The sequence below is a fragment of the Perognathus longimembris genome, chromosome 15 (assembly GCF_023159225.1).
Source record: "Perognathus longimembris pacificus isolate PPM17 chromosome 15, ASM2315922v1, whole genome shotgun sequence".
Taxonomy (NCBI): Eukaryota; Metazoa; Chordata; class Mammalia; order Rodentia; family Heteromyidae; genus Perognathus; species Perognathus longimembris.
The window spans coordinates 59,240,761-59,265,376 of NC_063175.1; the positions used below are offsets into that span (position 1 = coordinate 59,240,761).

General features: G+C 57.4%; 1 protein-coding gene across 3 annotated transcripts in view; it reads left to right on the plus strand.

Annotated features, from left to right (window-relative positions):
* Nfatc1 (nuclear factor of activated T cells 1) overlaps nucleotides 1–24,616 on the plus strand; it is a 101,705-nt gene that overhangs the window by 58,927 nt on the left and 18,162 nt on the right. For 2 of the 3 annotated variants that reach the window (XM_048363132.1, XM_048363133.1), the window contains exon 9: nucleotides 6,672–7,358. In XM_048363132.1, coding sequence (XP_048219089.1) covers nucleotides 6,672–7,358 — 687 coding nt within the window. The remainder of the gene's footprint in view (nucleotides 1–6,671; nucleotides 7,359–24,616) is intronic. The other variant, XM_048363134.1, reaches the window with a different exon arrangement.

Below are 24,616 nucleotides of genomic sequence, written 5' to 3' on the forward strand. Positions count from 1 at the left end.
ACAACAAGCTCTGTCTGGCTTGGGGCCCAGTGCCAACAGGACAGGGTTGGATTGGGCCCAGCTGGGGCAAGCCTTGTCAGGGGGCCCCTTGCCAGCTGTTGCTATAGGGAGGCAGGAGCCTGCTTCCCAGACCTGGAGTCTCAGGAAAGCGGGACAATGTTCAGATGTTCTTTGGCCTGCAGTGCATTGAGGGGCTATAGGAGGAGGCCCGGGGGAGACATCTCATCACCGTGCCAAGCTTGCCACCCAAGCTGCCACCCAAAGGCCCCAGAATCCCATCACAGAGCCAGATCCCCTCCCCCAGGACTAGGCAGGCTGCCTGAGGTCCCTCCAGGCAGAGGCTTCTGCTGCCCTCTGAGATGGGCACCACGAGACAGCACCAGTGCCAGGCAGACCTTTGGTGAGGGGCCTGAGACCCGACGCCAGGGATCCGAGCAGGTGGCGTGGTGATACGCAGCCCTCGGGTCCACACAGACACAGCGTAGTGCAGAACCCTGCTGAGCAACCCTCCCTGAAGCCCCAGCCCGCCTTCTCTGTGAGAGCACGCCTGGTCACGGACGCTTTAATCCGTCGCACACGTTGGCTTGCTGTAATAAACGCAGACGGCAGAGCCCCACCTGGGTGATGTGGACGTATCTGTGTGCCGTGCACGGCCCCTGCTGGGCCCAGCCGCAGAGACGTTGCGTCACACCAGCCCAGTGTCGGCCAGGAGAGGCTCCCTGCGGATTCCCCGACACGCCGCCTTCCAGCTCCTGGAGACGGGCGGGTCCGGTCCCCAGCTTCTGTGCAGGAGGAGCTTTTTCTATTTCCTCACTAATGGGAACCAGGAGGCTTCATCCTACGTGGCTCTGATTGACTCGGAACTCCCTGTGAGAAACACAGTGTAGACAGCGCAGTCTCAGGCTTTTGGGCTTCTGTGGCCATCCCGGGTTGAGGGGGGGGGTGCATGTTGTCTGCAGTCCCCATGTTTTATGTTGGGGACCTGGGGACCTCAGGGCATGGCTGGCAGAATGTGTCCCTTGGCCTGCATCCCGCAGCTGTGCTGAACGGCCAGGTCTTTGGTCACCCCACCAGCCAGAACCCCATCCTGGGTGGCAGCGACAAGGTCATGGAGAGCAGTGCAGGGTGCGGGCAGGCTCTCTGGAGCAGACCGGGCTTGGGTGGGGTCTGGAAGAGGAAGGGGGCAGGGCGGCCTCTGAGGTTCTTCTGTGTCAGACGCCTCTCACACAAGCTGCCTCCAGTCGGGCCTAGCACCTTCCCACCACGCTGACCCTACCCAAAGCCAGTCTCTAGAAGCATCTGCCCAGGCATGGAAACCGAGTCTGGGGGTCAGTGCAACAGGAGACACACACATCTCTGTCCTTGGTGCCTAACTGTGCCGTGCTCACCCCGGAGATGGGCTAGGGTCTAGCTCCAAGCCGAGGGGTCAGGGCACAATAAGGCCCTGACATCGGGAGGGCACCTTCTGTGACTCTAGTTCCAAACCTTCACCCCAGAGCAGCCGTGCAGAGAGCTCTTGGTAAACGTGGCACGCTGGATCCAGAGGGGAGCTGCTGCCCCAGCCTTGGCTGGGCTCCTACTGCAGTTGGCAGGCAAGGAGTGAGGGAGGCCCGCGTGCGGGGAGGGCCGCGTGAGGCCTGGGGGTTCAGGGAGGCCCGCGTGCGGCCTGGGGGCGCGGGGAGGCCCGCGTGCGGCCTGGGGGCGCGGGGAGGCCCGCGTGAGGCCTGGGGGCGCGGGGAGGCCCGCGTGAGGCCTGGGGGCGCGGGGAGGCCCGCGTGCGGCCTGGGGGCGCGGGGAGGCCCGCGTGCGGCCTGGGGGTGCGGGGAGGCCCGCCTGCAGCCCTCTGCCAGCCCGACACCTCCTCCAGGCTCATTCTGCATCTTGTGCTGCCTGTGGATAGCCAGAGCCCCGGGGCCCGGGCCCCCAGTCTCCTCCAGCCTTCAAAGGAGCCCGAGGCAGTCAGGGAGATGCAGGAGCCCACGCAGGGCCACACGCGTGTTGAACAGGTCCTAAACAACAGGACCCACCGGGCTCCGGGTGGCCGGCTCTGCCCTGCCCTGCTGCTTGCCAGGCTGCCCCAGCCTTGGACAGCTGGCCCCAGTCCAGCCCACGTTTGCTGTTGCCCTGTATGTGGATAAATTATGCCTGTTGGCATTCCGTGGACAGCTGTGTTTGGGGCTGCGCCTCTTACATCCTGCCGGGTAGTCAGGGCAAGGAGTTTTGCAGAGCTCAGGGGTCCTTTGTGCAGCGCTGGCACCTGGCTGAGAGCAGAGCAGGAGGGGGCGCCCCTGCAGGCTGATGCAGCCTTCCAGCCCTAATGTCTGCGACACTCGGGAACTCGGCAGAGCATCAGCGTAACTTAGAACTTCACCTTCACACATGGGTGCCGGCCCCACGGTGCATCTCTGGACTGGAGACTGGGGTGGCTAGGGCCAACGCGAGGACTTGTCCTGCCTCCCAGCCACCCCTCAGGCCTGACTGCGGCCTGGCAACTGCCAGGTCTGGGTTTATGGCATGCCAGACATCTGGACTGATGCTGGACAGGGGCAGCTACCAAAGTGAGGGCTTGTCCCAGCGCCGTGTGGACTGGGCATTGCTGTGTGGACTGGGCAGTGCTGTGTGGACTGGGCTGGGCAGTTGTCGGGGTCTCTAGCTCCCCTCCCCCCCGTGCTCCCCAACCCGCGGGAGAGACGGGGAAGGCACGCCCCGACCTGGACGAGCCAAGAAAGGAGAAGGGACGGCAGGCCGCCCGCACCCAGCCCTCCCTCACCGGAGGACAATCAGATAGCCTGGGAGTCAAGTCAGCGTAAGATCTCGTTTATAGGGAAGTACGTGCCACTAATATAAGGCACAGGAGCCAATCAGGTCTAAGATCCGCAGGAAGGGGAGGGGTGAGCTGTCCATCAAGGGCGGAAGAGCCGGGGCATCACTGCCCACAGAACCACTTCCGGGTTATCACCAAAGACACTTGTAGCAGCTGCGCGTGGTTGTTAGGCGCCGCCATCTTAGCCACACGTGGCCCCAGGACTGAGACACAGGCGGGGCCGGCTAGTGGACTTCCAGGTGTGCCCCACATCTCCCCCTTTTTGTTTTACTGGGGTGGGGAGAGATTGACACTCAAGAGGGAGTCCTGTTACGGCGCGGGGCAGCTGTCCTCCATGGAGCTCCTCAGCGCCCAGCAGCAGGTCGCGTCCTCGGCGTTCTCGGGGCCGCCATTTCCGTGCCACGCGCTCCCGCCGGGGCCCCACGGCCGGTTGACGGGCAGCTGCGCGTTGTCCCGCGCCAGCGCCCGCAGCGCCGTTCCGCGTTATGCGCTCCCTCGCGGGCGCGCCGGTCCCCAGTGGCACCGCCACTCGCCGCTCGCCCGCTGCCAGCGCGTGGGAGGCCGCGTCCCACACCAGGCCGCCCTTGATCCAGGGACGGATGCCCTTGAGGCGCGCGAACTCCCTTGCGCTTGCTCCCGGCCCGGCCGGGTCGGCTCTCCTCCCCATCTCGTTCCTCCGGCCGGCTCCGGTGGGCTCTGCGCCACCCCTCCAGGCGGCCGGCTCCTCAGGCCGGGTCGGCTCCCTCCCCATCTCGTTCCTCCGGCCGGCTCCGGTGGGCTCTGCGCCACCCCTCCAGGCGGCCGGCTCCTCAGGCCGGGTCGGCTCTCCTCCCCATCTCATTCCTCCGGCCGGCTCCGGTGGGCTCTGCGCCACCCCTCCAGGCGGCCGGCTCCTCAGGCCGGGTCGGCTCCCTCCCCATCTCGTTCCTCCGGCCGGCTCCGGCGGGCGCTGCACTGCTCCTCCAGGCAGCCGGGCTCAGCTCTCCACTCTGCTCTTCCAGTGCGTCTGGTTCCACTCCACTCCGCTTCACACCCCTCCTCTCTCCTTCCTTAAACAGTTTTCTTTGTTCATTTTCCTGTTGTCTAAAGCTTAGTGTGAGATTGCCCCATCTTTTGGGGGATACCCTTACCTCAGGTCATCTAAAGCTTAGTGTGAGATTGCCCCATCTTTTCGGGGATACTCTTTACCTCGGAACTCGCTTGGCTTGGCTCGACAAATTTCACTTTTAGTGTGAGATTGCCTCATCTCTTCGGGGATACCCTTACCTTGGGTCGTCGAAAGCTTAAATCTATGCTTCTTCGTGCCCCAAGTTGGGCGCCAGTTGTCAGGGTCTCTAGCCTAGCCTCCCCCCACCCTCCCCCGTGCTCCCCCAACCCGCGGGAGAGACGGGGAAGGCACGCCCCGACCTGGACGAGCCAAGAAAGGAGAAGGGTCGGCAGGCCGCCCACACCCAGCCCTCCCTCACCGGAGGACAATCAGACGGCCTGGGAGTCAAGTCAGCGCAAGATCTCGTTTATTGGGGAAGCACGTGCCACTAATATAAGGCACAGGAGCCAATCAGGTCTAAGATTGGCAGGAAGGGGCGGGATGAGCTGTCCATCAAGGGCGGAAGAGCCGGGGCGTCACTGCCCACAGAACTGCTTCCGGGTTATCACCAAAGACACTCGTAGCAGCTGCGCGTGGTTGTTAGGCGCCGCCATCTTAGCCACACGTGGCCCCAGGACTGAGAGACAGGCGGGGCCGGCTAGTGGACTTCCAGGTGCGCCCCGCAGGCTGTGCCGTGTGGGTTGGACAGTGTTGTGTGGACTGGACAGTGCTGTCCGCGTGGGCTGGGCAGTGCCGTGTGGACAGTGCTGACGGTGTGGACTGGACGGTGCTGTCTGGAGGGATGAGAGAGGGCAGCTCCTGAAGTGAGGCCTTATTCCAGTGCTGTCTGGATGGACTTGTGCCTGGGGCTGAAGCTGGTGACTGGATGATACATTGCTCGTCCAGCACTGTGGGCTCCAGACGGCGGAGGCTGGGGCGCTCAGCACAGCTGACGTGCAAGACAGGCGGATGGCGGAGGCCGGGGCGCTCAGCATGGCTGACGTGCAAGACGGGCGGATGGCGGAGGCCGGGGCGCTCAGCACGGCTGACGTGGGGCCTTAGGGGGATGGCGGAGGCTTGTGCAGGCCTCAGGCAGAAGCGGGCGCTGGGGTGCTCACGGATGTGCAGGCCTCAGGCAGACGGCGGAGGCCGGGGCGCTCAGCACGGCTGACCTGCGGCCTCAGGCAGGTGTGTGGGCCTGCAGTTGACGTCACAACCGTGGCTTGCTGGTGTCACACTGCTTCCAGCTAAGGACGCGATGGCCTCCTCTTGGCAGTGCCCTGGACCTCCCCTCCCCTCATGCACGGGGTCCTGGACCTGCACAGAAAGGAGCCTGTCACTCACGCGTGCCTGAGACTAAGTGGGCATGGAGGGGAGAAGGTGAACTCTGACAAGACAGGTCTATGAGGAAGCCCACACGACACGACTAACCTGTGTCTCATGGCTCCCTTGACGAGCAGACGTCAGTGAGGGGCTGGAGGACGGGTGGACGTCAGTGAGGGGCGTGGAGGAGGGGCGGACGTCAGTGAGGGGCTGGGAGGACGGGTGGACGTCAGTGAGGGGCGCGGAGGACGGGCGGACGTCAGTGAGGGGCTGGGAGGACGGGTGGACGTCCGTGAGGGGCTGGAGGACGGGCGGACGTCAGTGAGAGGCTGGGAGGACGAGCGATGTCAACTAGGGCCATGGCCACAGCAGCCGGCCAGGTGTCTCCCATGGCCGGCAGCGCCAGTGTCGCTGGGACCCGGGGGCTGCTCGGGTGGCACTGTGGGGCTGCGTGGCGTGGGGGCAGAGCCCCTGCCCTGGGCGCAGGCCTCCCTCGGTCACCATGCCTGCAGGGAGCGGCGTGGAGGAGGGTGTCGGGCCAGGGCGCTGCTCGTCAAGGGGTCCCCCAGGGCCGGGCTGGGGAGCTGCGTGCTCGTCGGCGGTGGCCGGCAGTGCGGACGCCCAGCCTAATGCGGACCAGACGTGCATTCCCAGCTCAGACCGCGGCGAAAGGTTTTCTCTACACTGCGGATCTACTTTTAGCCACTTAGCGAGGCCAGGGCGCCTCGGGGACACGCGTGTTTCTCTCTGGGGCTTGTGAGCCACGGGCAGCAGAGGGGAGGGAGACCCCGCGGTGACCACAGCCGAGCCCACCAGTGCGTGGCATGGGGGACGTGGCTAGAGCTTCCGCAGCCGCTCGCCACCCGTGCCGGGCGGTGTTGCCGTGACCAGAGCTGGTGGTGTCTGCAGAATCTCTCGCCAAGAGCGGGATTCTGCGGGGAGGAAGGACATCTACAGCTCTTCTGCCCGCCTAACGGGGTCATCCTCGACTGACTGCTGCTTCTCTCCGCCTCACCTGGCTGTTCCTTTCGGCTGGATTTCTCTGCCTTCCAGAGCTTTCCCCGGCTCCATGTGCCCATCGGCAGAACTTATCGGTAGCAGCAGGGTGCAGTTCCTCCGCTCCCAGCTCAAGTTTTCACTTTGATTACTACAAATCCTCAGGCCCCTGGGCCCAGAGCTCCTACTGCAGTTTGCAAATGGATTTTTATAGCACGTTAGTGCTGGGGAGAGTCCAAGGAAAATAGTCCTCTCCAAATCAGAACCAGCTGCGCTTTCCCGGCCAGTGACTCACCCTGGGTTTAATGGGGTGGGAGAAGCGGCGGAGACACAGGGCTCAGTCAAGCTGCTGTTTGTTTTGCACGGGGTATCCTAGCCACAGCCTCCCCGCGTCCCCATCCACAGCGCGTGTTTACTTAGCTTTTCCTTCCCTCCTCGCAGTTCCAATGATAAAGACGGAACCCACGGATGACTTCGAGCCCGCCCTGACTTGCGGACCAGTGGGCCAGGGCCTGAGTCACCTCCCCAGGCCCTGCTACGGCCAGCAGCTCACCATGCCGCCTGACCCCGGCACCTGCCTCGTGGCTGGCTTTGCCTCCTGTCCACAGAGGAGCGCCATGATGTCCACACCTCCGAGCACAAGCCCAAAGCTCCAGGACCTCTCCTCCGCTGCCTACGCGAAGGGCGGCTCTGGCCCGAGCCTCGGCGGCCACCTGGGCGTGCGGCCCCCCGCCGTGGACGCCCCCGCCCTGCAGGAAGTGCCCAGGCCCCTGGCCCTGCAGCCCGGCTCTCCTGAGCAGCCCCGGCCCGCCCTGCTGCAGCCGCAGGTGAGTCCACATCTGAGCAGTAGCTGCTCCCTTGGTTGCCAACAAGCGTTCTGTCCCAGCAGCCCCTCCTCTCCACTGCCGTCCGCCGCCCACGAACCAACCTGCTCGCCGTCCTCTGCCCACCCTCCTGCCCTGGGCCAGCAGCAGCACCAACTGCCAAAGGTTCAAAGAAACGAGTCTCCGGCTGCCGGGCCGCTGTCACTGCCCGAGGTGCGTGAGGACAGTAGTCATAATTTGGCCCCTATTCCTGTAACGATCAAGCGAGAGCCTGAGGAGTTGGACCAGTTGTACCTGGACGATGGTAAGTGCCCGTGCCATACAGGCGTCCTCTACCTGGCTCCCCACCTGTGAGCTCCGGAGGAAGGAGGGGTGTGCAAGGTGACCACCGCTAGGCCGGTGGCGGGCGGGAGACAGCTCCCAGGCAGGGCCACCCGCACCGCCTCCGGCCAGTCACTGGCCTCAGTGGCCCCTGCCTATGCGGAACTGGCCCTTCCTCAGGACTCTCAGGTTTGCTGGTAAAAGCTGGAGCTCAGAAAGCCCCAACAGAGGAGGCCCCTCTGCGGTCACGGGGCAGGCAGGCCACCTCGGCGCATGCCTTAAGGGGCACCCTTGCGTACACCGTGTCCCGGCCAGAGGCATGCACACTGTAGTCTGGGAAGCCGTGTCAAAACGGTGCCCGGTGGATGGAAGAGAACGTTTCTCTCTTCCATGGCTCCAGTCAGGCCTTTGGCCGCCTCCCAGAAAAGCCTGTGGCTGTCTATTGCCGACACACGACTGACAGGGCACGGCCAGCCCACACGGCCGTCGTGAGGGTTTGTGTCGTGCCGTGCCCGGGCACCATGCTGCTCCGGCTAAGTGATGAGTTCCCGACCGCCTGACTGCCGCGGTGGCCCCGGGCCAGGCCGGGCCTCGGCCATCTTCGCGGCACTGGGCATGGCTGGTGTTTCAGATCCGCTGGAGTGGTTTGTGTGGAAGTCAGGTGTGAGCCGTTTTCTAGGCCAGGCCGGGAGCAGGTGCTCTGCCCTGTCCAGGCTCAGGGGGGGTCCAGGGTGGCATCTGGATCTGGTCAGCCTTCCCACGACTGAGACCAAGGCCTTGCAGCCTCCCTCAGCCCAGCTCCCTCCCTGCAGCCGCCCTTAACCAGTCTCCCGTATAGTGACACACCTGAGCTGCCATGGGTCCGTTCATCACAGGGAGACCTGAGGGCAGAGCCTTTGGACGTGGCTCCCTGCTCGCCAGGGCCTGGACTCTGCTCCGCCGTGGGTTGCTCTTCTGAGCAGGTCCCTGGAGACAGTCCCCCCCCCCTCACCCCCCCGCCAGGTGACCTAGGGAACAACACTCTGTTTCAGTTTCAAAGGATCCTGGTGAACACGTGCCTGACAATTCCTAACTTAGTGTTTAAAGAGGATACCCAAAAGCTTTTCTCAAAAATAATTAACTCATGAACCTAGTCCCCGCCCTGTGGTGTGCCTGCTGGCGGTGTCCACGTGTTTATCATGGTGCTGGGCGCGGCTCTGTGCATCGCCCCTGCAGATTCGCGTGTCATTGACCTCGTCCACAAAACCCTCCTGAGGCCCACAAAGATGGGCAGGGTCACCGCGGTGGCCGTGGCCGCCTCCTCCCCCGTGCACCCCCACAGGGTGCCGCGCAGGTTCCCTGGCCAGGGCGGACACAGATGCCTGTGCCAGGAAGTGCTGGCGTGGTGCTGAGGGAGCCTCGTCATCTGTCAGGACAGCGTGACTGGCCAGGCCCGGGCCCCCGTATCTGGGCAATACCCTCTGGCCCAGAGACAGGAAGCTGGCCTCGGCCGGGCTTCCCGCTGCCCTGGGGGTCACCGCTCTGGCGTCAGATGTGACTTTGCTGTGGGCGTGCGGCGCAGGGCGGGGAGGGCCTGGGAAGAGGCCGTGTTTTCAGGAAGCAGTGTGGCGGCATTGCTCGGAGGATGGTGCTCGCCCTGTGCACCGGCGGCAGCGTCGGCCCGGTGCGGCGGCGTTTGCCCTGCGCCCGTAGGATTGCTATGGCCGGAGGCGGGGCGGGGGGGGGGGGACATGTGGGTGCGCTATCCCCTTATTGTGTGCATTTGTTGGATTTCACGCCAGAGCCGTCTCGTGACATTTCTGTGTCACCGTGACGTGAGCCGCGGGACAAAGGAAGTAGGGGCAGGCGCGCTCCGACGTCGGGGAGGGGACAGAGGGACCGTCCAGGCGGTGGCAGCCCTTCCCTCTGGTCTCAGTTTGACTTTGTTGCCCTCCAAGGGAAAGTGTGGGGGGAGAGAGGTGGGGACCACAGCTTTCGAGTCAGAGAAGTGACTCCTGTTGGTTTCAAGTGGCCTTGGTGAACGGCGCTGCGTCTCGGCTGGCGGGGTGCACGGGCTCCAGGCCCTCTGTGTGCTGGTAGGAAGCACGTGGCCGTCCTTGCTGACAGAGGGGTGTGGCCCTGACCGAGGGGTCCCCCCCCCCCGCGGGATGTGGAGCGGGTAACGAGTGGACTAGCACGGCCGGCCCCTCCTCGCCACGCGGTGCTTCCCGCAGTGCCTTTCCCCAGCCTGGAACCGGCACCTCTGCCCCCCGCTCGAATCCCATCGGCCCCCCCCCCCCCCGCACCAGCAGGGCAGCACAGCTCCGCCCGGCTCCTCTGCAGCTAAGAGGAGGCAGAGGAATCGACTCCACAGGTGTACTGGACTTTATTTGTCTTGCCTGGGTTTTGATTTAGCCTTGTCGCACGGTGGCGTGAAAAGGCAATGATAAGATATGGTGCAGCTCTGGGTCTTGGCATCGCAGCAGAACGAGACGGTCATTCAAGCCCAGTGCCAGTGGCTCATGCCTGTTATCCTAGCTAGCTGCTCCGGAGGCTGCAACGTGAACGGTTGTTGTTTAAAACCAACACAGTCAGAAAAGTCTGCAAGATCCCGTTTCCAGATAACCAGCAAAATTCTGAACTGGGGGTGTGGCTCAAGTGGTAGAGCACCAGCCCTAAGCTTTGGAAAGCTGGGTGAGCACAGGGTCCTGAATTCAAACACACAAACAAGAGGCAGTCCGTATGAAAACAATGCTCACGCTTGTGTTCAGTCTGCTGAGTTGCACACCAGAACCTACAGGGCGGTTCACGTTTCAAACATTGGTTTACATCAGGGAAGAATTTAAGTCTCAGAAGGAAAGCTAGATCGCCACTTTCAGGACTCTAAAGGCTTTTGTTTCTACTTCAAAGTTTTGCTGCGAGAATACTTGGCCCATAAATAATTTCAGTGATCATTTCATCTTTGTTCCAAATAGCTTCATCAGACTTAAGCTTTCCCCCTGTATTTCTCAAGAAAGGGCGACTCACAAAGCCACCCTGGGGAGAGATTAGCCTTGGACTTCACGTTATTTAAATGTAGGGGTGATTCTATTTTATTTTCTTATGTGTCACCAGCCTCCACATGGCTCTTGCCCTGAGTTTCCAGTAGCAGAGTAGAGTCACGGGACGACGCTCCGGTCCCAGCGGACCTCTCTGGGTTGCACACGTAATGGGCTGGCTTCCTCGCACACCCAAGCTCTCATTTCACACATCTGGAAACTCCTGGAATCCTGGGAGGCACATGGAGATTATTCCGTGCGCCACAAGGCACCAGACGCCTGAGCTCTTTTGTATGCGGGGCCGCCGCAGAATCAGAGCCTGCAGAAAGGAGCCTCCCTCCTCCTTCCAGCCTGGCGGCCCGGGGGCTGCCCCGGCCCCTCCTCCCGCCCTCCCCCTCCCCTGCCACCGCCCGCAGCCACCACAATCGGGCCTTTCAGCTCCCTCCACGGGCTCTTGGGTGTCCCGAAGTCTCGATGTCATTAAAACAACAAGCAGGTAGACGCGGCGGTCTGGCAGTGTCTGCCTGGCTGCCCTGCTCTCCCAGTTCACCCTCCCCTTCTTTCCTGAGCTTAAGTTGCTCTGGGAGAGAACAAAAAGCTTTCCTCATGGAAAGTTTTACGAAGCTGGCCGGGAGCCCAGGTCTGAGTCTTTCCTGTTGCTAACGATGATGGCTAGAGCCTCTGTGCCGTGATCAGACGGGAGCGCCCAGGACCGGGGCTGCCACGGGGTGATGGAGGAAAGGATGCCCTGTGCGGCCCATTCTCAGGTCAGTCCCCTGCCCTGGGGGTCACACGGGAGTTGAAAGGCCCGGAAATCGCACGGCACACCCCTCAGGGACAGGATCCTGCCAGCGGGAGCAGCTCTCCCGAGAACCCACACCTGCGTTCCCCCAGGCTGGGGCTGCAGCTGCCGCCCGGTGGAGCCCCGCCTTGCCTGCCTACGTGGGGCACGTCCACGTCTGCCTGTGTGCACCATGGTACGTCGCACGCACGCACGCACACACACGCACGCACACTGGCAGTTTCAGGCTTAGCCTTACGGTTGCCCTCCTGTAGATCCCTCCTGAGGGTCAGCCGCTTCTGAGGAGGGCAGGAGAGGCAGCTTGTGCTCTGAGGGTGGACGGGGGAGGCCGGTCCAGCCCAGGCTGTCGGCTCTCGGGAGTTCTGTGCTTGTGTGGCGGCAGCAGGCAGGACTCTGGCCCTGCAGAAAAGGTGGACTGGGGAGTGGGCGGGGGGGGGGGGGAGCCCTGGCAGCTGAATCAGGCTCTTTCAATAGGGCGTGTGTGTCCATGGTGGAAACACATCAGTGCTGCTGCAGCCTGCAGCCTGTTGCCTGCGGGCCATGACACGGTGTCCCCCCCCCCTTTCTGAAAGGAGAGGCCTGCATGCACCAGGCAGGCCAGGCCCGGCCCAGTGGCACTGGAGCTGAGGGTCTGAGTACTGGTTCTAATCGCCTGGTGTAGACATTAAACATACAGTGGTTTCAATTACACTTCATTCCTGGTCAATTTGTCCTTTATACGCTCACTCTTTCTTACAAACTTGAACTTTGAAGACATTCTTTCTGCTACTATTAACTGCTTTTTACTCCTTGAAGATGGAACTTAGCTTGTTTCCTTCTTTAAATGCAGAGTGTCAAAAATTATTAACTGGAGGGAAGAAAGTAGCGTACAGTAGAGAAAGCTAGAGTTAGAGAAGGTTCTGTGGGCTTGAGGGTTACACAGTGCGTGCCCAAGGAGAGTCATCAGTCTGGAGCCAGCAGGAACCATGTTCAAATATGACTGTTGGGCAGTGCACAGGCGTGTTTGTTGGCATTTTGTTATTATTTTTCGTGGGCAAAAGTAAAGTGATGACAATGCTGGTTTTTCCTTGTGGATACATTCACTTTCCTGCTACAGAAAGGCTCAATGCTTGTAGAAATGCCTTCCCTGACGTCTTTGCATCTCCACTCAGCTTGCACAGTAGTTCTCTGGTGACGGCGCAGGCTCTGGCTAGGCACACCTATCTCTTATTTCAGAACGAGCTCACTCTGGATGCCTCTAGTCTGTGACCCAGCAACGAGCACACTGTCAGCATAACATGCAGCGGTGACGCGTGGCACCCAGAGGTGTAATCGTCACACTTTGCTGGGAGCCACCTCAGTGCAGCCAGGGTGGCCAGGCCAGCGAGAGCTGCCAGGTACGGGCTCAGCTGGCCCTAGCTCCCCACCACTGACCACCAGGCTCAGAAGTCAGCAGAGACTTGGGAGCGATCGTGACACGTGGATGTGGCTCCCAGAAGAGCTAAGCCTGACCACCTCTCGTCCACCAAGCGGGAGAAGAGGACTGTGGTGATTGTCCTTCTGTCACTGCTGAAAACTCGCTTGGGGTTTGCCCCCCACTGGACAGCCCCCAGGACTCAGGAGCAAAGTGCAGCTCTGAAGTGTGAGGTTGCCCGGGAGCCACAGAGAAGCAAAGCATGTTGTTTCCTTCATTCAAGAATTCTCTTTTAGCTCGGTGATCACATGGGAAGGGTGGGGGGAAGTGGACATACCCAGTGACAGACAGTAGGTCCTGGTCCCTTGCCTGTCTTCCCAAAGCCGCTGATGCTGGCCACTCCGCTAGACCTTTTCCTTGGGGATCTGATCACCATCAAAGGGACAAAAGAAGGCAAGGGGTATTTATGAAGAAGCCTGGGCCTTGGTAAGAGCAATCTGTGGTGTGTGGGCTCAGGGCCTTCCCAGCCCACCCTGTGGAGTAAGTCCTGGAAGAGCAACTGCGCTGACCATGGAGGCCAGGCTTGGTTAAACAGCCCGAGGTTCAGGCAGCACTGGGACGGGTTCCGCAGCTCCCAGGAAGAGCTCCATGCCGGGGGAGCAGTGTGACTGCAGTGGGGACACTTGGTGGCTGTGACGCTTGCTGCTGCTTGGTGCTGTGCTCTCAAGCACTCCGATAAGAACCTGCTCACAGGGAACGTGAGAGGCCCTGGTGCTCTCCGGGGCTCTGAAAAGCTGCACATATGCAAATGCATGTGTTCACGGCCAGGACCAGCCCAGCCACACACCCCCGGTTGACCTTGTTGACCTTGAGACCCTTCACAGGCAGAAGGGAAACACAGCTGACCTTGCTTCTCAGCCTGCAGGTGGAAGTGGGACTGAACCCAGATTCCCCAGGAAGAGGCTGGGGACTCAGGGCTTAGGGCTTAGCAAACCATAGACCTCAGGATGAACCTCCAGGAAGCCAGCCTGAAAACAAAAACAAACATTTTTTGTTTGTTTGTTTGTTTGTTTTGAGGGAACAGAAAACTCAGTGTCTCCATGCTTCAAGAAATCTGGAATCTACAGAACTGGCTCAGGAAAGTCAGTATTCAAGTGAGCAACAAGGCAAAATGTGCTAACAGCAAGTCCTGTTAAAGGCAGTCTTAGTGCAGAGTTGGAATAATACATCATCCCTCATGCAAATTTTTAGGCTAAAGAGTAAGAGACACAAAAATGTGTTCCACACATTGGGAAAACCTCACAGTCCCTAGAAAATGGCTCTGTGGTTCCAAGGGCTAGAACAAGTACTGAAGGCTTGAATCACTAGTTAAATATCTCCAGATAACAAAGAAGACTATTAAAGAAGTATACGAAAGACAAATATGCCTTAATAGAGAATTCAATAGGGGCTGGGGGATTTGGCCTAGTGGGAAGAGTGCTTGCCTTGTATGCATGAGGCCCTGGGTTCAATTCCCCAGTACCACATATATAGAAAATGACCAGAAGTGGCGCTGAGGCTCAAGTGGTAGAGTGCTAGACTTGAGGGGAAAAAAAAAAAAGAGAATTCAATAATAAGATAGTTTTTTTTAAAGAGCCAAATAGGAATACTAAGATTGGAAAGTACAATACTTGAAGTGAACATACGTTAGAAGGACTGAACCATAGATTTGAGGTGGAAGATGAATAAATAAAGCTTGAAGATGTGTAGGTTATCTAGTCCAAAGAACTGAAGGAAAAATGGAGAAAAAAAGATGTGAGCCTCAGAGACATGGCAGCACCACAAGCATCAAAAGGTAGTCATTTTCAGAGTCCTGAAAGAGAAAGGAAAGAAGAAGAGAAGGAAAACACTTGAAGAAATAATGCTCAAAAACTACAAACTTGGTGAGCAGCATTGTTTTACGCATCCAAAAAGGTCAACACACTCCTAGTAGGGTAAATTAAGAGCCCTTCTCTGGGGCTGGGGATATAGCCTAGTGGCAAGAGTGCCTGCCTCGGATACACGAGGCCCTAGGTTCGATTCCCCAGCGCCACATATACAGAAAACGGCCAGAAGTGGCGCTGTGGCTCAAGTGGCAGAGTGCTAGCCTTGAGCGGGAAGAAGCCAGGGACCGTGCTCAGGCCCTGAGTCCAAGGCCCAGGACTGGCCAAAAAAAAAAGTCCTTCTCTGCCGCATCATAGCCAAGTTATCAAAGTCAAAACGGCGTTCTCCTGACAGCGCAGGAAGAACCCCGGGCTCACCAGCTCCGAGGAAGACCGCATCTTCGATGCTGGGCGAGGGAGGTAGTATGCTGAAGGAAGGAAATCCTCAGCCAGGCAAAGCCAGCCTCCACAAGTGAAGGATAAACATGAATACTTCCAGATAAAGATGCCATTTGTTGTCAGTAATCCTGACAAGAAGTGCTAAAGGAAGTCCTCTGGATTGAGCACAACTCAGAAACACACAAGGAAATATAAAGCACTGGGGAAAAGTATGCAAATATAAACACACACATACACATATGATAGCATAAACATTTTTACATTTCTTCTATTTTAAAGGAAATCTCTATATGACCATGTTTATAAAACTGCAGTGATGGGCTCAATGAAACTGCCACTTGTACACAACAATAGCAGGAAGGAAGAGATAGGGAAGAAATTGTCTTAGAACAAAGGGTTTATACATTAGTAGAAATGAATTCATATTACTATGAAATGACAAGCAGCACAACATTGCTAGCAAAGTGACAAGCATAAATTCTGCCACACCAACATTACGTAAGTGGATTGAACATTCCAATGAAAAATATAAAGGTTATCAGACTTGACTTGGCAAGACAGAACACAAATAGGACCTATCTATTAGCTGTATTTACAATTGGCACTTTAGATCCGAAGACACAGATATGTTGTAAGTTTAAGGGTAGAAGACATTATGCAAATGGAAACCAGAAGAGCTCTGGAGTCCCTGTGCGCCTGGCCAGGTGGCTCCCATTGGTGAGGAAGAGGCTTGTTTGGATCACCATTGGGGAGGTGCAGGGCCCTGGCCCTGGCATTGGTCACTTCTGGGGAGGACCATCTCCTGGCCCCCTTACATCATGGTAGATGTGTGCTATGTGCGGAACAGGAAGTCTAGGAGGGAGCAGGGACCGCCAGCCTTTCCAGGTGCATTCCTAACGATGCAAGGACGTCCCGCTGGGCTCCTCTTAATGGTTCCACTCTTCAGTGCCACTCCTCTGGAGACTGAGTCTCCAGTCACAATGGCCCTTTTGAGGACACAAACATATCCAAACCATAGCAACTATGTCTACACTAAGTCAACTTCATGACAAAGGGTGTTACCACTGACAAAGAAATCGGTGATGATCTCTGTAGCATTTTATAATGAAGGAAGAATAAACTGGGCCACATGTAACATTATAAACATATCAGCACCCACAATGGAACCCTGCAATGAAATGAAAACTGATAGAATTGAAGGAAGACAATTCAAACATAATTGCTAGAGACTTTGATATTTCACTCTCATTTATGGACCAAACAACTGGATAGAAAATCTGCAAAGTTAAAAAAAACACTTGAACGAAACTACCAGTCAGCTTGGCCTGAAAAGCTTCTGTATCATACACCACAGAGCAGGTGTATGGACAGTCTACAGCACAGAACACCCCACAGAGTGGGTGTATAGACAGTCTACAGCATACAACACCCCACAGAGCGGGCGCATGGACAGTCTACAGCACAGAACACCCCACAGAGTGGGCGCATGGACAGTCTACAGCACAGAACACCCCACAGAGCGGGCGCATGGACAGTCTACAGCACAGAACACCCCACAGAGCGGGCGCATGGACAGTCTACAGCACAGAACACCCCACAGAGCGGGTACGTGGACAGTCTACAGCACAGAACACCCCACAGAGCAGGCGCATGGACAGTCTACAGCACAGAACACCCACAGAGCGGGCGCATGGACAGTCTACAGCATGGTACATGGACAGTCTACAGCATACAACACCCCACAGAGCGGGCGCATGTAGAAAACTCTGCAAGACAAACTTCTTACTAGACCATAAAATAGTCATAATAAATTTACAGATATTAATTCTGAACAAAATGAGATTAAATAGGGAATCCACGACAAAAAATTAGGGAACTTCATGAAGTACTTGGAAGTGAGCACAATTCCAAATGTTCTACGCATTACATTAGAAAGTCTGAGGAAAATTGGAAAATATTTTGTACTGAAGCCAAATGAAACACAACATATTGAGATTTATAGGATGCAGAAAAGGAAGGGGCTTGGGGAATTCATATATTTAAATGCCTATATTAGAAACAATAAAGATTTCACATCAGTAACCTTGGCTTCCGTTGAAAATGTTGGAAAAGAAGAGAGAATCTGAGTGGAGGGAGGCAGAAAGAAGGAGTCATCAAGATAAGAGCAGAAGAAAAGCAAGAAAACCAAAAGCTAATGGTTTGAAAAGAAAGAAAGAAGTATGTAATTAGTTCAGCCAAAAAAAGTTAGGAATAAAAGAAGGGAAATTACCACTGGCTCCTTAGAGACTAAAAAGATCACAAAGGAGTACTATTTTAAAAAAAACAACCTTTGCCCACAAATATGACAACATAGGAAATGGAAAAATTCTTAGAAAGACACAAGTTACCTAAGCCAACTCATGAAGAAACAGCAAAGTATGAATAGATCTACAACAAGAGGGGAAAAATAGAATAACTTAAAAGCTCCCCTCAAAGAAAAGCCTAGAAAACATCATTCACGGATTCTACCCAATATGACAAAGAGAAAAATAATGCAACATAATAAACACTACCAGAACCTAGGAGAAGGAGGAATATCCTGCAAGTAGAGTCAAACAACGCTCCCACAAAAGACAGACTACACCGGACTGCAGAAACAAATGCCTACCACAAAACACCAAATACAACTGAGTCTAACATGTGAAGACTGCACACTGTCCCCACATAGAGGTAAAACTGGCTTCACACCTAAAAACCAAAGGATGTACAATGAAATAAAAAAAACAAAAACCGTGCTGCCCTCTCAGTAGATGCAAGCCGAAGTACTTGGAGGGAAACGGCTGCAGCGCTGACAGAAGCTCCGGACGAGCGTGGGCTCCCGGCTCTCGGAAGGCTCTTTCCCGGCGAAGGTCACCCATAGAAGCCACGCTAATAGTGAAAAGCTGACGGCGTCTCCCCGGAGAGCAGGAAGAAGGCATGGATTCCACGTGTGTCTACCCTCAGCATTACCCCAGAGGGTCTGCCCAGTGCAATCAGACAAGATGAAAAGGGAAGAAATAACTTGGTCTTTTTCCCCCAGCTAACACGACCCATGGCCCCTATGTAGAAAGTCCTAAGAAATCTAGAACACATGAGCGGTGGGGGAGGGGAGGGGAGGGGAGGGGGAGGGGAGGGAGGCAGAGATAGGACTCAAGGTGCAAATCAATTCTGTTTCTTTAAGCAATGACTAATTTAAAAATCGAAACAAGTGCACACACACACAAAAACCACTCAAAAGTAATTGTGTACTTAAATATAAGAGCTAAAATAATTAAATGTCTTAGACAGTAACATTTGATAACATTCAAGACTTCAGATTTCTTAAATATGACACCAGAAACGTAGGCCATAGAATATTTAAAAAAATAATAAATGAACATCATCAAAATTCAACCTCTTTGTACTGCAAAAGATGCCATTAAGAAAATGAAAAAGTGAGCAATGAGGGATGTGTTTGTACACCTGTCTTATAAAAGGTTTACATCTAAAACTGACGTGTTGAATTGAGCCCCTCCCCTTTCGCACAGCTTTACCATGATAAAAATAAAATAACGTGCAACATGTTTACATCCAGAGCCTGCCTATGAAGGAGACAGAGGAATGGCTAATGGCTACAGCCTGTGCCGTGTGACATTCTGGGCAGTGATGGGCCGCGTAGAACACAACAGTGTTCCCGCGGAATCGTGCCCCACTTTGCTCTGCCTGGATGACGCCCGGTGATGTTCCCGAGGCGGCATTGGTGGGACTATATCCCTGCTGGGGGTACGTGCAGATTCCTGACACGCGTGCGCAGCCATGGGGTGGTGCGAATGGAAGGTCGCGGTGAGGCACCACCTCGCACTGCCGGAGCGGCCGCGATGTCCGCACCGCCTGGGGAGGACTCGGGGGTAGAAGGCTCTGTGGCCACTTTGGGAATTCCTGAAGAGTGAAAATAAGCTGACCACCAGGCGCGTGGGTTCCACTGGAGGGCAGGGGTGCACGCCCATCCGCAGACTGCGGCAAGCGTCCCTCTCAGCCCCTGCGTGTGGCCAGCGTGCCAGGCACGGGCAGGGCTGCCACGGGTGAGAAGACACTGAGCGACACACCCCCGTACCGCCGTGAAGAGGAAGGGCACAGAAGGGTCTGGAAAGCACCAGGGGGACGCAGGGCCGACGCCCCCTGGTCCGTTTATACAAACCGTGGTCAGGAAGCCGCCTGAGGCCACCAGGGACCTTTCGGGGGTCATGGAAATGTTCTGGAAGACTCCTGGGATGGCTACACCACTAGGTAAGTTTACCAGAGGAGCCATTGGCCCTTGAGTTGTGAATCTCAGACTAGGAATTGTTCCCCGAGGAGCCCGGGGACGGGCCACACGGCCGCGTTCTCGGTGCCCTTGTAACGAGTGGGCTCTGTGTGTCTGGTTCGTGCGGGAAGGCGAGTCTCTCGAGGAGAGTCCCGCCGGAGGTTTGCAGCAGCCTGCGCCGCTCCTCGCTGGTCGGGTTCCACGGCTCCCGGTGTCCCCTCGGAGGGCTAACACCGTGGGGCTTCATCCGCCGGGTCCTCATCGGGGCTCCTGGTGTCCAGGCCTTCCCAGAGCCACCCTCTGTGGACCTCACCCAGGGGCTGGCGTGGCGGGCACTGGGGGGGGGGGGGTGAAGGCTCCAGGGCGCTTGCCACCCATCGCGTCTTCCGGAAGGACTCCTGACCCAGCGTCACCTGCCATCTCTTGTGTGGTGTGAGGGGCCTCCCTCTGTGAACGTTTAGAGTTGAGTGCCTTGACTGTGCGCTGGGCTCAGTCGGCCTCGGAAGAGGAGGCGTGGGAGGAGAGGGCCGAGTGGACGGAGCCCGGCAGCCTGCGCCTGGCCTCCCCCCCGAGGGTGAGGAGGGCAGGAGGGCCCGACTGTTCTCACGTGGGTGGCGGGGGTTTTCTTGGGGACGGTGTGCTGGCACTGAGCGCGGGCTGAGTCTGGATGGTTTGGGGAGTAGGGGACAGTCTCGTGGATTTCCACCCAGGCCTGGGAAGGCCCATGTCCTTTGCCTGCTGGCTGCTGAGCATTTTGGCTCGGACTCCTGGGGGGTCTGTGCAGTGTCGCCATGGGGTGTCTGCTTGGATCTGGAGAATCCTTTCGCTCTGCTCCGATTTAGTTCTGACCTATAGCTCTTCCTTCCTCCCAGATTACAGCCTGACACACAGCAAAGGACCAGAGAGCGTGTCCCACATCCGCCTGCTGGCTGGGCCTGGAACACGATACACAGGACAATAGGCCGGCAGCAGCCCGGAGTTATCACTCCCAGACACGGGCTTTGTTCCCGGCCGCCGCTGTGCAGGATGCTGCCCCCAGCCCCGTGGGGAAGGGCGCCACAGCCCCTCTCCACGCCTCTCTGGGGTGCCTCCCCGATACGCTGCCTATCGGGGCTCCCAGCTGCTGCCTCAGATACGGACAGAGGCCGGAGGCCGGGCCTGAGAACAGCCGGGCTCGGCCCTGGCGGCCCGCGCCCGTCTCCGGCTCAGCTCAGAGCAGGTGGTGGAGAAGGGGCGAAAGGTCATAGTGTGCTTGGCCCCGGGCAGAAGTGCCAGGCCTGACCTGGGGGTGTACTGCTGGGCGTGGTCTCGAGGAGTGAGGGTGCGTTGGCACCCACAGGTATGGGAGGGCGGGCTCGGCCCCCCAAAGGCGCGCCACCTCCTGGGACTCCTGCCTCGCATGTCCCTTCCACGCCCCCCACCCCCACCCCCGCCGCCCATAAAGTGGAGAGGCTGCCGTCCAGCCGAGGGCCCCCATGGGGGCCTCTAACAGCAACGGCGAGGAAGCCCCTGGCGGAGGCTCCGACGGGCAGGGAGCAGCCCCCGGGGAGCCAGAGGCCCGGCGGGCGGCGGGGCAGACTCGGTGCCCAGCGGCACCTCCCCAGGGCAGGGGTGGGGGGAGGGGCTGGCCGCTCCGCTCCCTCCCTGGCCTCTTAGCTTCTGCGACAGTTTCAGTTCTAGAAACCTGACATCGCGGGGCATTTACACGAAAGGACTGCCCAGACGCCACGGCTTAGGGGGGCCGGGTGGTCACGTGCCCACGGGCGCCGCCCCGAGCCCCAGCCTCCGCCGGCGTGGCCTGCGTGCGCCCCTCCGCGATTCCCAGCAAGCTGTAAACTACTGTGTATCACTCCCGTTTAAGAACCTAAACTTTAAAACAAATTAAACTCTTGTTGACATCGTAATAAAAATCAGAATGGAGCTGAGCGGCTTAGTGAAAGTGAGCCTCCACTATTTTGGTGGATTTCATATTGTTTCCTGGGCTTCCCAGACTCTAGTTCAGCGAAGTTATTTCCTCTTGGCAGAAGGCTGAGAGGAAAAAAGGCGCGGGGCGGCTGGAGGGAGGTGGCAGGCGCTGGCGAGGTCTGGGCGGAAGCCGGCCCCATCACCTGGGTGTTTGCTCTGGCCCGACACGCAGCACACGCAGCCATGCACGGAAAGCTACTGCTGGGGGAGGTGGGGGGGGGGGTGTGCCGTCTATGATGTGTTTTAACTGAAGAAAAGAATGCAAAAATGCTTTCGAATCCTGCCTTTTAATTAGGCGTTTATGCTGGATTAAAAGAGAGTTTAAAAGCACTGCCTGCCTGTTCTTCAAGCGCAAGCTCTGTGGGTGCAGGTCGCCTCCCGTCTTCCCCCCTCCCTGCCTCCCCCCTTCTTATCTCTCTGTCTCCGACTCTCCCTTTCTCGTCTTTCATCACTGCAGTAACTGCAATGTTTGATTTGTTTTTAGATCATTTCTTCCCTGGCAGGTAGGGAAACAGCCGTCGCCCCTGCATTCAGAGCCAGGCTTCCGTCCTTCACGCCATTTCCTGCCATGGTAATATGAAGTATTGAACAGCAGTGGGAGGGTGGAAAGCAAGCAATTGACTTATTTATTGGGGATTTTTTTTTTTTGCCAGTCCTATGGCTTGACCTCAGGTGCTGTCCCTGAGCTGCTTTTATATTATTTATTTGTTTGTTTTTGTCCAGGGGAGGAGCAAGAACGCAGTCCTGAGCTTCTTTGTGCTAAAGGCTGACACTTTGCCACTTGAGCCACAGCATCACTTCCAGCTTTTTCTTAGTAGTTTATTGGAGATAAGAGTCTCAGGGCCCTGGGTTCGATTCCTCAGCACCATGTAGACAGAACCGGAAGTGGCGCTGTGGCTCAAGTGGCAGAGTGCTAGCCTTGAGCAAAAAAGAAGCCAGGGACAGTGCTCAGGCCCTGAGTTCAAGGCCCAGGACTGGCAAAAAAAAAAAAAAAAGAAAGAAAAAGAAAAGAAAAGAACGTCTCATAGCTAAAAAAAAAAAAAAGAGTCTCAGGGACTTTTTTTTGCCTGGGCTGGCTTCAAATCACAGTCCTCAAAACTCAGCCTCCTGAATGGCTAGGCTTACAGGTGTGAGCCACCAGTACCTGGCCAGTTAATTTATCCATTGAAGGGGCAGCTTGGAGGCCTGCTGGCTGCCTGGAACGTGCTCCTTACCCAAGTTCTGAGCCAGCAAGGGGGCGACTTCCACATGAGCCTCTGGCCCTTTCCCCATGAGCCACTTCCTGCCTCTCCTTCCACTTCCTGTTTCTCTGCCTTCAAGGGCAGGCTGGCAGTGGGGTGCGTGACCTTTGGTGCCTCACGTTCTGACGTCCACCCGGGCATCGTCAGTAGCCCCAGCTGCCCACGTCCCACCCTGGCATGGGTAGCTAGTATCTCTACTTATCCTACCCGGAAGAGCCGGGCCCCACGGAGACCTGGCCAAGAATAGGCAGCAGGGCCCCTGCTTACTAGCCAAGCACCTTCCTCCGGGGAAGCTGGACTGGGGCTTGGAGGGGGCGGCTGCGTGGCGCTGCCCACCGAGTGTTCTCGGCACTCACCGGGGAGTCGGGAGCGCCGAGGTCTGCCTGGGGGCCGGCTCCAGAGCTCTCTCTCCTCTCAGGGAGGGGCCTCCTCCACACTCTGCTGCCTGGAGCATGTGTGCAGACACCTGTCCTCTCTCTGCGCCCTTGGTCTCCATCTGATCGTGGCTGTATCAGCTCAGAGATTTCTGATGAAGCACTGTGGACTCCGGTGTGGTGCGCCTGGACCTCCGCATCAGGTGCGGTACGGGTGCCCATGGACCAGGGAGAGGCGGGCTGAGCGCCAAGCGAGCCAAGAGCTGGTCTCCCCCGGGCGCGAAGGAGGCAGGCCCTGCCCCACCTGCAACCCAAGGAAACCCAAGCGCTGCCTGGCTCACGGCGAGGACTCGGGCTGGCCGCTCCTAGCCTGCTGGGCTGTGCACGTCAGTCTTTCTGCTGAAGATGTATTTTAAGAAATCAAATTTAGGTGAGCAGAGAGGGAATTAAACACTGATTTTTCCAGACACAGCCATAGCTCTCCAAAAGCAACTGCACAAATGCAAGATGCAGATTACTGAGCGGTAATTTCGGTGAGACTGTGGGTGCTCCCGATGGGTTGTGAGAGGTTTCTCTGTCTCTGAATCCTGGAACCTAAGGAAGAGAGTGGTGGAGACTCTGCGAATGGCCTTGATTCCATCCTGGCACATGTCAGATACCCCCCTGCTCGATAAACAGATGTGATGATTACGTGTCAGTTCAGAGAGAAAAAACTCAGTACTTCAGCTCCTCTTTGTCCTAGCTATTACAAGGCTATGAAGCCATCAGATGCTTGACTCTTCATGAAATTGGAGTGGATTAAACAAACAGAATTTGGTAGTGGTCCAAGCAACTGCAATTCTGCAATTGAAGTGTTCTCCAGTGCCCGCCCCCCCCCCCCCCCCCCCCCCCCCCCCCGCATAAGACAGGCAGAGCTGAGCCCTGGCTTTGGTTGTGGCAGGAAGTTTCAGAGGAGCAGACACGGCTGCCAGGAAGGCTCTCTGTCATCCACCGCCGGCCTGGGTTGTCTGTGGCGTGGGGCCCCCGTGGCGTGGGGTGCTCTGAGGACTCGGCTTGTCTGTCTGGGAGTGGCCTGTGGGTGGAGGACCCCTCTGGCACACGGGCTGTGGGAAGGTGTGGAGTACCTGCAGCGTGCACTGCTCCACAGTGACCAGCGTGGGCCCTTCCCCATGCTTCCCACCACCCCTGCCGGCTCCGAAGGGGCCCAGCCTGTGGTGGAGCTGGAGGTCACCCTCGGGAGCCGGGGTCCTGCAGGGGGGCTTGGGCTGGGCAGCCACCAGGACATGTGTTAGGGCGTGTGTTAGTGCACAAAGTCAATTAGAGTACATGCATGCCGGCCCTGTTGATTTGATTTAAGACTGAGGAAAGCTCCAGTAATGTGCAATTACACCGAACTTAATGGCTCCTTATACCAAATGCAACTTTCATGGCACCTAATATACTTTGATGAATTGCTCATTATGTGCAGTGTTGGAATAGCCTCCATAAAGATTAATAATTGGATAATCGATACAGAAATTCAATCTGGGGGTTTTTCCACTCCAGGTCAATGTGTGCTGCGGTCCGGGCATCTCACTTGCCTGTGTGTTTTGGCTCTTTCCTCCCTTTCCTTCCTCTTGTTTTCCAAGTCTGAATCTCTGCTGGGACTTTCCGGCATGGTTGTTGGTATTTTCACACCTCAGGAGCTTTTTGTGCAGATCCCTGCAAAGACACAGGTTCTCTGCCTGGTCAGATGTGTTGGCTTGCAGGAGTCAGTGTGGGGAGGTTTGCCCTTGTGCTGGCTCCGTCGGGTGGGGAAGGTGCCTCCATCATCCCCAAGGAATCACATGGCAAGACCCTGAGGGCACAA